The sequence below is a fragment of the Coffea eugenioides genome, chromosome 2, assembly GCF_003713205.1.
Source record: "Coffea eugenioides isolate CCC68of chromosome 2, Ceug_1.0, whole genome shotgun sequence".
NCBI classification, from domain to species: Eukaryota; Viridiplantae; Streptophyta; class Magnoliopsida; order Gentianales; family Rubiaceae; genus Coffea; species Coffea eugenioides.
In genome coordinates this window covers 16396834-16406767 of record NC_040036.1, presented here as the reverse complement: position 1 = coordinate 16406767, position 9934 = coordinate 16396834, and the positions used below count along the sequence as shown (strand labels likewise).

At 34.9% G+C, this 9934-nt stretch overlaps 1 protein-coding gene and 1 pseudogene across 1 annotated transcript; both read left to right on the top strand.

Moving 5' to 3' along the window:
- The first annotated feature begins 1207 nt into the window (after nt 1-1207).
- Nucleotides 1208-3722, top strand: LOC113762222 (probable LRR receptor-like serine/threonine-protein kinase At1g53430). Its single transcript, XM_027305574.1, has 8 exons — nt 1208-1425; nt 1506-1701; nt 1816-1950; nt 2064-2185; nt 2280-2490; nt 2585-2822; nt 2924-3071; nt 3176-3722. The coding sequence occupies exons 1-8, from the start codon at nt 1270-1272 to the stop codon at nt 3548-3550; spliced, it is 1581 nt and encodes a 526-aa protein (XP_027161375.1). The 5' UTR covers nt 1208-1269; the 3' UTR covers nt 3551-3722.
- A 4766-nt stretch (nt 3723-8488) lies between these two features.
- LOC113758007 lies at nt 8489-9322 on the top strand (annotated as a pseudogene).
- The last annotated feature ends 612 nt before the right edge of the window (nt 9323-9934 follow it).

The following is a 9934-nucleotide window of genomic DNA, read 5'->3' as shown; positions in this document are numbered from 1 at the left end:
TTTTGCTAGTCTTATTTGCACGCAAGAAAGTGACAAAAAAATTTTTTTTCTCGTGTGTTTATTAAAGTTTCACACCTTTGTAGGATCACAAATAGAACAGCAATTGTTTAACGTGTTCTTACAGTGATCATCCAACTTTTGCAGGGATATTTCTGAAAATTCTTTTACAAACGTGAGCATCCCCAAGGGTGCCATTTCTCCAAAAAAGTGAGAGAAACTAATTAATATGAATTTTCTTTTCCACTTATCAACACTTCCATGTGATGCAATGAGGAGTATTTGCATAGAACGGCTTACATGTTTATGTAAGGTTCTTGGCTTATTTATTTAATTGGTTTTCTTTTTTATCTTTCCTATTTTCAGGAACTTTTTTGCTTGCTGTTCTGAGATAAACAATGAGTAAATTTTTTGCCTCCTCATTTCATTTCTTTTTGGCTAAATAAGGTAAGGCCGACGATGCTAAACTTTCATGTCTCTTCCTATACAGGGATATGAAATGGCTAGATGCTAATTACTCATGTGCCAGTAACTCACTCAAATGTAAGTTTATGTAACTTTCGGTTAATTTTTGATGGTATAATCTAAAATACAAGCAGAAATATGCCATTGCAAATTTAACACTTATAGTAATGCCTCTTGCAAGAAGCTAAGTAGTGCAACTAATGGAAACTCTAAATTTGAAAAGACAATGCATTGATTTTTTTTAATACTGACATTGTAGACAATTTCTTAACCTTTGTCGCATGCATAAGCGCTCGTTCATGATTTTTGTTTGTTGATATAAACATTTCATGAGATAAATTTACAAGTGTTTGACCTTAAATGGTCTAACATCTAAAATGACTTCTCTTTTTTTTTTTTAAGTAAGGAGGGATAGGATTTATAAGGTAAGGAGAGGGAAGGGGGATTTGATCATAAACAAGCTGAGATAACAATGTCTCCTATGGTTAACATCAATACTTGAGCTTGCCAAGTTCACATAAAATTTCTTGTTCTTTCGAAGAAAATTGATTAAAATGTGAGAGTTAATTATCATATATATATACTACAGATGAACATTTGTACATCAACTGTGGTGGAGATGCAACAACAATAAATGGAAGCAGCTATGAAGCTGATCTTGAACCAAATGGGGGATCAACTTTCTACCTAAGTCGTAATCAAGCTTGGGGTTTCAGTAGTATGGGAGTCTTTGAAGATGCAAAAGACCAGCAGTACATACTCAAGAAAACATGCAATACTTCTGTAGTCGAGGATACAACTCTATACATGAATGCGCGTGTTTCTCCAATGTCCTTGAAGTACTATGCATTTTGTTTAAAAAACAATCATTACAAGGTGAGGCTTGACTTTGCTGAAATAGGCTGGAATACAACTAGAGATCCTAGTCTGAAGAGAAATAGAGTTTTTGATATAGAAATCCAGGTATAGAGTGTATTCATACTTTAGAAGAGGTATAAATCTACGAACGGAGATTTTAGTAACAAACATTAATTGCACTGCAGGGCGAGAAAAAAGCAACAGATTTCAATATTGAAATAGCTGCAGGGGGTGTGGATCGGAACGTGACCTTGGAATATAACAACATTCTTGTTCATGACAATCGGTTGGTGATTCATTTGTATTGGTCTGGAAAAGGTTCAACATGGGTGCGAACAGTTTACTACGGTCCCCTAATATCAGCTATTTCTGTATCTCCTGGTACATGTTAATTCCTTCTTCTGTTTTACATTTAACTATTTCTGTTTCAAAGGATGTGCAATTTCTTACTTTTCTGAATTCTGATTGATCTTTTGGTGCTATTTACTGGAATAGTTCTTAAAAAGCATCAGAAACTTTCTTCTGCGACTATTGTTGGAATTGTGGGATCTTCGGTACTTGCTGTTTTATTGATCTTAGCTCTCTTCTGGAAGTTGGGCTGGCTTGGTGGAAAGACTACTAAAAATGGAGGTAGGTAAAAGTGTCGTTTTGCCACAGAGCTGAAATTTAATAGAATAGACTGTAATTTGTGGGGATATCTTTTGGGCTGAAAATCTATATTCTTTTTTTTATGATCGAGCAAGATCAAAAAAGTATCGAGCTATTCCCTGGAGGGGTTTTCAACTTCCAACAAATAAAAGCAGCTACTAAGAATTTTGATCCTAAGAACAAGATAGGTGAAGGAGGATTTGGAGAGGTCTACAAGGTATGATACATTAATCAAAATCATCAAAACAGTCAGCTTCCCATTCCACTTTATCATTGATATTTCACTCTTTTTTTGTGGTCTGTTTATTCAGGGTGTGCTAGAAAGTGGGACTAGAGTAGCTGTAAAAAGGCTTTCAAAAAAAGCCAAACAAGGAGCTGAGGAATTTATAAATGAAATTGGTACTAATTTTGCTTTGCAACACCCGAATCTGGTGAGGGTATTGGGATCTTGTGCTGAACAAAGTCAACTTCTAATTGTCTATGAGTACATGGAAAATAATTCTCTTGAACAGGCATTGTTTGGTAAATAAGACAGTTTGTTTCTATACCAGCACCTTTAGATCCAAGACAAATTGCAGCGAATGAAGTCTCCTAACTTATTGGTTGGAATCTGCAGGTTCAGCAGAAATCAAATCCAGACTAAACTGGCTGATAAGAGTTAAAATTTGCCATGATGTTGCAAAGGGGTTGGCTTATATTCATGAAGAATCAAGACTTAAAATTGTTCATAGGGACATAAAACCAACTAACATACTTCTTGACAAGGATTTTACTGCCAAGATATCAGACTTTGGATTTGCCAAACACAGTGAAGACGAGAATCCTCACATTACCACACGGATAGCAGGATCAAGGTAATCCAATAATTTCTCCAGTAAAATCTGAGATAAGAAATTATTTCTCCATGTTTTAAATTCTTGTTATGATCTTCTCTGAACATGGAAGACACATGCAGGGGATACATGTCACCTGAGTATTTGCAAGGCTTCTTGACTCCTAAAGCAGATGTCTACAGCTTTGGTCTTGTTACACTAGAAATTGTTAGCGGGAAGCAAATTTCAACTTTTAGGGCAAAGGATCAGAATATTTACCTTTTGGATATAGTAAGGCAGCTCAAAATACAAATTATCTTGGACAGATGCAGATAAATTGATTTTTTTTCCACATATATTGATACAAATTGCTGGGGCTTATCTACACTTTTCAGGCTTATGATTACCAGCAGCAGGGCAATCTTATAGCTCTTGTCGATCCAAGCCTAGGATCTGATTATACCCACAAGGAAGCGCTTAATTTGTTGGATTTAGCAATGAAGTGCGTGAACCCAAGTCCCAAGCTTAGGCCTTCAATGTCTGAAGTTGTGAAAATTCTTGAAGGAATTGTAAAAGTTGTACAAGCAAAATGGAAATCTAAGACTTCCTCTATTGGAAACCCTTCTGTAGGGGATGATTCTCCAGTGGCCAATCTCTTCTCTGGTTCTACTCAATCAGCTGGGAGCACATCCCAGGAAGGTGCTTCAGATACAATCATTTGTCCTTCAACCAGCAAAGAAATTGATGACTCCAGCGACTTGGACGATTAGCATGCCAAGGCTGTAAACTAACCACGAATTGCTACCACGGCAGTCTTTCCTTGAGCCTTGATAATTCTAATTTTTGTGAATGGCAGCATTCATCATGCATTATTGCATTGAAGTGTTTCTGCAGTTAGCAGATTATAGTATTCAAGCTACTACACAAGCCTTCACAAAAGATACTGGCTCATTTAATTAATGTATGGTGTATCAGTACAGTCAATATTTATGTAGATTTATTTTTATTGGGACTAATTTTCAGATTTGCACTAGTTATGGTAAATGAGGAACATTGCTACTAGAAACTAGATCCTTTTGCATAGGACTTCACTCAAAGCTACTCAGAAAGTTACACAAATTTGAGCATTCAAAACAATTCATCTAGATGGGAAAAAATGTTCAGCTGCATTTTCTTATACTCAAAACGATTATTAAACGTCTTTATTTTTCCTTTTCCTTCCATCTTTAAGAATAATAAAGATAGGTCAGATTTACTTTTATTCATCTTGGAGAAACAGGATATGTGGCATCATGTTGAGTTGACATACGTGGCTAACTAAAAGAATTTGAAGCTGGATTTTTTTTTCCCAGTTGCGGGGATTTCTGCATAGGAATGATACACAACCACATATAATTTCCGAACATCATACTGAAAAGTAATTAAAGTTGACAGCATCGAAATCCCAGGAAGATGTTGACAGTGCATCACTTTCTCTAGTATGAATAATCAGATGATTTGACAATAATTGAGCTTACTAAAGCTGAATTGGGATTCCTTTCTTTTGTGTTAGCTGTAATGGAAAATGACTCAGGTTCTAATCAATGTTTTTAAACTCGGACCGGTCAGTGAACCGGAGAGGTGGCCGGTTCGCGGTTCGACCGGTCCGACCGGTCCAACCGGCCGGTTCAAAGGTTCACTTTTTTTTTTTTTTTTTTTTTAGTGTTAATACTAAGCAGGTTTCATTCTACACTTGAACTTTACCAACGATAACTTAATTTAAGTTATGATAATAATAAATTTTCTAAAAGTTATACACAAAACATGGAATGATAAATATTAATTTAAAAATTCATTAATTCACCACAAGTATTTCCATTAAAACTTCATGTATAAACATAATAGATAAATCCAAATGTGCACCAATTATCACAAATAAAAACACAAAAAATAATAAATTAAATATTGAATTCTTTTACAACCCTTAAAAATAATTCCCATAAAAGAGTTCAAGTTAAGACAACTTATTTGAATAGCAAAACTTTATCAGTGCATGATAAGCAAACCACCGACCACCTTCACAATTTCATCAACTTAAGCTGAAAAAGTTAATTATTTAAAAATATAAATCTAATTGCTCAAAACTAAAAAAAACTAAAAAATTTGAAAAAACAAATATACAGTTAAACACATAAAAAATTAATTGCTACTTAAACATTACTAATTAACATGTTATATTAAATTCAATGATCCCGTATACCAATTAAATTATTTTAAATCAATTATCAAATAGCTTCGATTATGTTGCCAACTACCATATTTTGACCCAACCCCAATGTTATTATTTGTAATTCCTACCCAATTCCTACACGAGGATGTGCACCTACTTTTTGCAAAAATTTCATTCCTTAATTAATACGAATTAAAAATAAAACAAAATGAGGGAAACATAATATGAAAATTGAGGGGAAAAAGAAGAAAATTGCAAAAACAACTAAAGATAAGAATATAGGAAAAAAACCTTGAAAGAAAAAAATTAAACTTACTAATGTTGGAAACAAGAAAAGTTGGAAATTTTCAACTTGTTTACATCTGCTAAGATAATAACCTGAATAATAATGTGAAAGACTTGAGGAAATCTTGTTGTGGATATTTGGGTTAAAAATGGTTAAGAAGAAAAAATTGAAAAAAAAAAATAAGAGAAGAACTTGATGTTTTAATATATTTTTTAGTCAAGTAGAATTCTCAACAAACTTAAGTACAGTCTAGCGGTAAGATTGTCATATTTAAACTTGGAGACCCAAGTTCGAATCTTAGCTACACCATTCTTGATATTTTGTTGAAGAATTTAAAAAACCGCCGGTTCACGGTTCGCACGGTTCGTCCGGGTTTCAACGGTTCTCCATGAACTTCCGGCTTTAACATTAGACCGGACCGGTGACATGGCCGGCAATGTTCTAATCACTCATCATACTTGTCGCTCAACGGCTTATCCTATCCTTAGTGGTAAGCCTTATCCTATCCTTAGTGGTAAGCCTTTTCTTACATGCCATCCGGAGAATGCATTCTTGGGTATATGATGCTTTCCTTGTTTCTGCCAGAATACAATTTTATTAATTAAGATTGGCTCTATTTTGTATGAACGAAATCAATCCAATACAGATTTATATGTCTTATTTTGTAAGAGAAACAAAAAAAAAAAATTACATTGTAATGATGATTTTATGATCATTAATCCTTCTACCATAGTTATATTATTGGTACTAGTTTACTATTTATACAGACATTCGTGTCTCTACCTTATAATGAGATATACCTATATATATGCACTCGTCCATGACTTTTGTGAATAGACAACATAACTATCCATAACAAATATGTATAATTGCAAGTCTTAGCTTAAAAAATTCTCCAACTATCATTTTAAAAGAGTGTGTGTTATTTATGTCTCTACCATTATTATTATTATTATTTTGTTTTACAATTATTTACAGGATAAAATGAAGAGTTACAAGAGCACCACCAATTTGACAAAAATAACTATTGTCATAGGGCAAATCCCTATTGGTTTGAAATTCTTCAACAACACATGTTTGATTACCATCAAAAATCAAATCTTTTTTTTTTTGAGTGTAAATATCTTTTTTATTAAAAATTTTCGCAGAGTTTCCCCTTATAAATGGACGAAACTCCCTGCCAACAAACCCAATCTCAAGAAAATATCCACATGATAGTTATTTAATACAAATTTTTAGCTAAGCAATAGTAATTTTCTACGAAAATTAGGGAAACCTAAAGTGTCCATGAAATGGCATGAAAAGTTTGGTGACCTTGTTTAAAGTGATTAGATGATATTTAAAAGTGGATAATATCATGGTAGATTTTGTTGGATAACTAGCAGATTTTGTTTACTCTAAATAGTAAGATTTGATTGGAGCAAGAGGATGTTTTTGTCAACAATCAAATCTTACTATTTAGAGTAAACAAAATCTGCTAGTTATCCAACAAAATTTACCATGATATTATCCACTTCTAAATATCATCTAACCACTTTAAACAAGGTCACCAAACTTTTCACGCCATTTCAGGGTGGCCAGGACCAGATATTTCCTAACCAAATTTGACAAGTACTGATTATTGCATACTTTAGAGCCCGGCAGAAAAAACACTTTCCACTTACAAATTCATGCTAGCAAATATGTTGGAATTTAGAGTATAAACTACTAAACAGCACTTATAAGCTTGGAACTACTCCTAACAACTAACCAACACCTTAATTTATTAACCAAATTGACCTATCTTAAAGCTATAAATTTGCAGCAGAAGTTGCATTATTCCAACATAATGTATATGAGCAAAACGATAGACAAAAGAAATTTGCTTTCAGAAATACGAAGAGAACATGGACAAACTGGTTTTAGCAGCTTTTTTTTTTTATTGCTGTTTCTAATTCTTGATTGCAAAATAAGCTTGGAACAAGTGATCGGCATCAATGGAACTGACTGCTGCCGTTTATCGTCCTCTACAGCCCACCCCGGCCCCTAGAAAATTAACCTTCTATCTCATCCCCCAGACAATGTCCCTTCGTTTTAAAGTTTGATTGCTCAAGAAAAATAATCTCCCAACTCACACACTTATATAGTATACAAAAAAGAAAACAAAAGGGAAAAAAATGCAGAAAAACTTTCATCGGCACTAATATAGTATAGAAATGAGATATTCATTTTTCAAAATCTTTCGTTAGATTCATTCATGTGTAATAAGAAGTTTTCTCCCAACCAGTTCCCTTACATTTTAAAATTTGATTGCTGAAGAAAATTAAGGAAATTTGCTCCAATAAAATGTTTCTAATTTAAAATCTCAATGTCAGTATTGCATAAGTTGCCTCAACGAAATTTAAAAAAGGGTAAAAAAATAAAAAAGTCTCCTGTGGTAAATTTAATATACAGAAAAGCTCCTATTGTTTCAAAACGTACAAAACGACACTTTATGTTTTGAACTAAAATGTAAAGATGACGGAATTCGTTAAAATTAATGGAATCTTAAAAACAAATTTTTTATGTTTTGAAACCACGAGTGATTTTTCTGTATATTAGATTTACCATATGGAGTTTTTTAGTTTTTTACCCTTTAAAAAAATATTCATGTTCGTAAGGATTAACATCTTTAGCAAGGAAAGTGTTGAAGAAAAAAAATCTGAAAACCTTCCAACTCTCACACTTAATGTCCTATTGGATAGATAGTTTCGTATCATTGCTAGGGGTGGGCAAAAAAATCCGAAAACCCGAAAACCCGATCGACCCGCTCCGACCCGTCCCTAAAATTAGGGTATCCGACCCTATTTTTATCAGCGGAGCAGATAGGGTCGGGTACCCATAAAATTCGGATATGGATACGGATCACAAAATCTAAAACCCGCAGGTACCCGACCCGGGGGTATATTTTACAAATATTAAAAAATATAGGGACAAATTTATAATATTTTAAAGTTATTAACCCTAAGTTCCTAACATATCTCAGTCGACACTCCAGCCTTCAGTCTTCACTTCAGCGCCGCCGCAACTTCTTACCCTATAGCATGCCTGCTATTAGGTCTGAATTCAAATAAATTGATCTTTTGTTCCTTTTTTTTCGTTTAATTTTACATCTTTCTGTTGGTAATTGGGATTTATATAGTCAAGAACAAGAGTGGGAAGGAGGAATCAAATGGTGGAACTATTGGTCAGCCAATGGCCATTGCAGGCAATAGGATGGGCAGAGCCATAGAGAAGCTGGAAATAAGGCCGAGGGTGGAGGAAGAGAATGATGGTGGATCTGTACATCATTACAGTGATTCTGAGTCACCCTCAAATAGCCCAATGAGCCACACTGGAAGCGTCCTGGGAGGCAATGACTCCGGTACGAATTTCACTGGGAGCAGCAGCAGCAGCAGTGGTGGATGTTGTTCAGGAAGCATGAGTGAAGAGGATGAAGGTGGAGAGGTTGGATGCTTGGATGATTGGGAGGCGGTGGCTGATGCTTTGGCTGCTACAGATGAGAAGCAGCAATTGCATATTGGTACAGCTCCTGTGGATAAGAATATTGCCCATTTTGACTCTCAGTCAGATGTTGATATTTCGAAAGAAAAGCCAGAGAATGGGGTATCAGTGCAGAGAGCTCCAGTGAATTGCCGTGCATGGAGGCCTGATGATGCTTTTAGACCTCAGAGTTTGCCCAACTTGTCCAAGCACTAGCAGTACAGTTTCCCAATGAATTCAGATAGGCATTATGGCTGTGGTGGATCTGTCTGGGGTTGCAAGAATGCTGCATCCATACCAAAATCTTGCCCTATCTGCTATGAGGATCTGGACTTCACTGATTCAAGTTTTCTTCCTTGTTCTTGTGGGTTCAGGCTTTGTCTTTTGTTCAAGGCTATTAAATTTGTTCTTTAATAGGGGCGGGTACCCTATGACCCGCCCCTATTTTTCGGGTATCCGATGATCGGGTACCCGAGGGCAAGCGGAGCGGATTATGGTCAAAAAAGTAGTGACCCGACATGTTAGGGTCGGGTCAGCCATTTGATGTTCGGGGCGGGTACCCGACCCGTGCCCACCCCTAATCATTGCCTGTGCTCATTTAGCATATAACATCTACTACTACTTCCTGTGCTGTGGTGCTTTCAAACTATAAATGGCACACAACTGAGGTTTTCAAATAAGTAGGTACATTAACTTGTAAAAATAGGAAATTTCTTTATGATTATTGTAAGATGTGTTAAGACAAAAATTTAGAACGTACCACAGGTTTTGGATGCCTTGGTTTTGCTCTTTCTGAGTAGGTACATTTCCTTTTCTGAGTACATCTGGCCTATCTTTTCTTTGAATGCTTTGGTTTGCTCTTTCTTTTGTTTTGGAAAGTTTACATTTGCATGCTCTGGGAGATTCTGATAAATTTTTTCAAACTATGTTCTTTGTTTTTTTCTAATCTGTGAGTTATGTGAAAATTCTTAGTAATTAATGCTTACTGGATCACTTCTAAATTACAAGAACAATCATTTTTTAGTCTATCTTCACAAAAATAACATAGCAAGTCATTTGCACTCACAAATAATGATCTTAAGGTTTAGGATCTTGTCTCGGGCAATTCTAGGAAAAGATTCTATTTCTACCATTATATACACAGAAAAGCACGTTAAA

Coding starts and splice junctions, on each gene's coding strand:
- LOC113762222 (XM_027305574.1), top strand. CDS start 1,270: ATGAATGCGCGTGTTTCTCCAATGTCCTTGAAGTACTATGCATTTTGT. Junction 1,426..1,505: donor TTTTTGATATAGAAATCCAG/GTATAGAGTGTA, acceptor ATTGCACTGCAG/GGCGAGAAAAAAGCAACAGA. Junction 1,702..1,815: donor AGCTATTTCTGTATCTCCTG/GTACATGTTAAT, acceptor TTACTGGAATAG/TTCTTAAAAAGCATCAGAAA.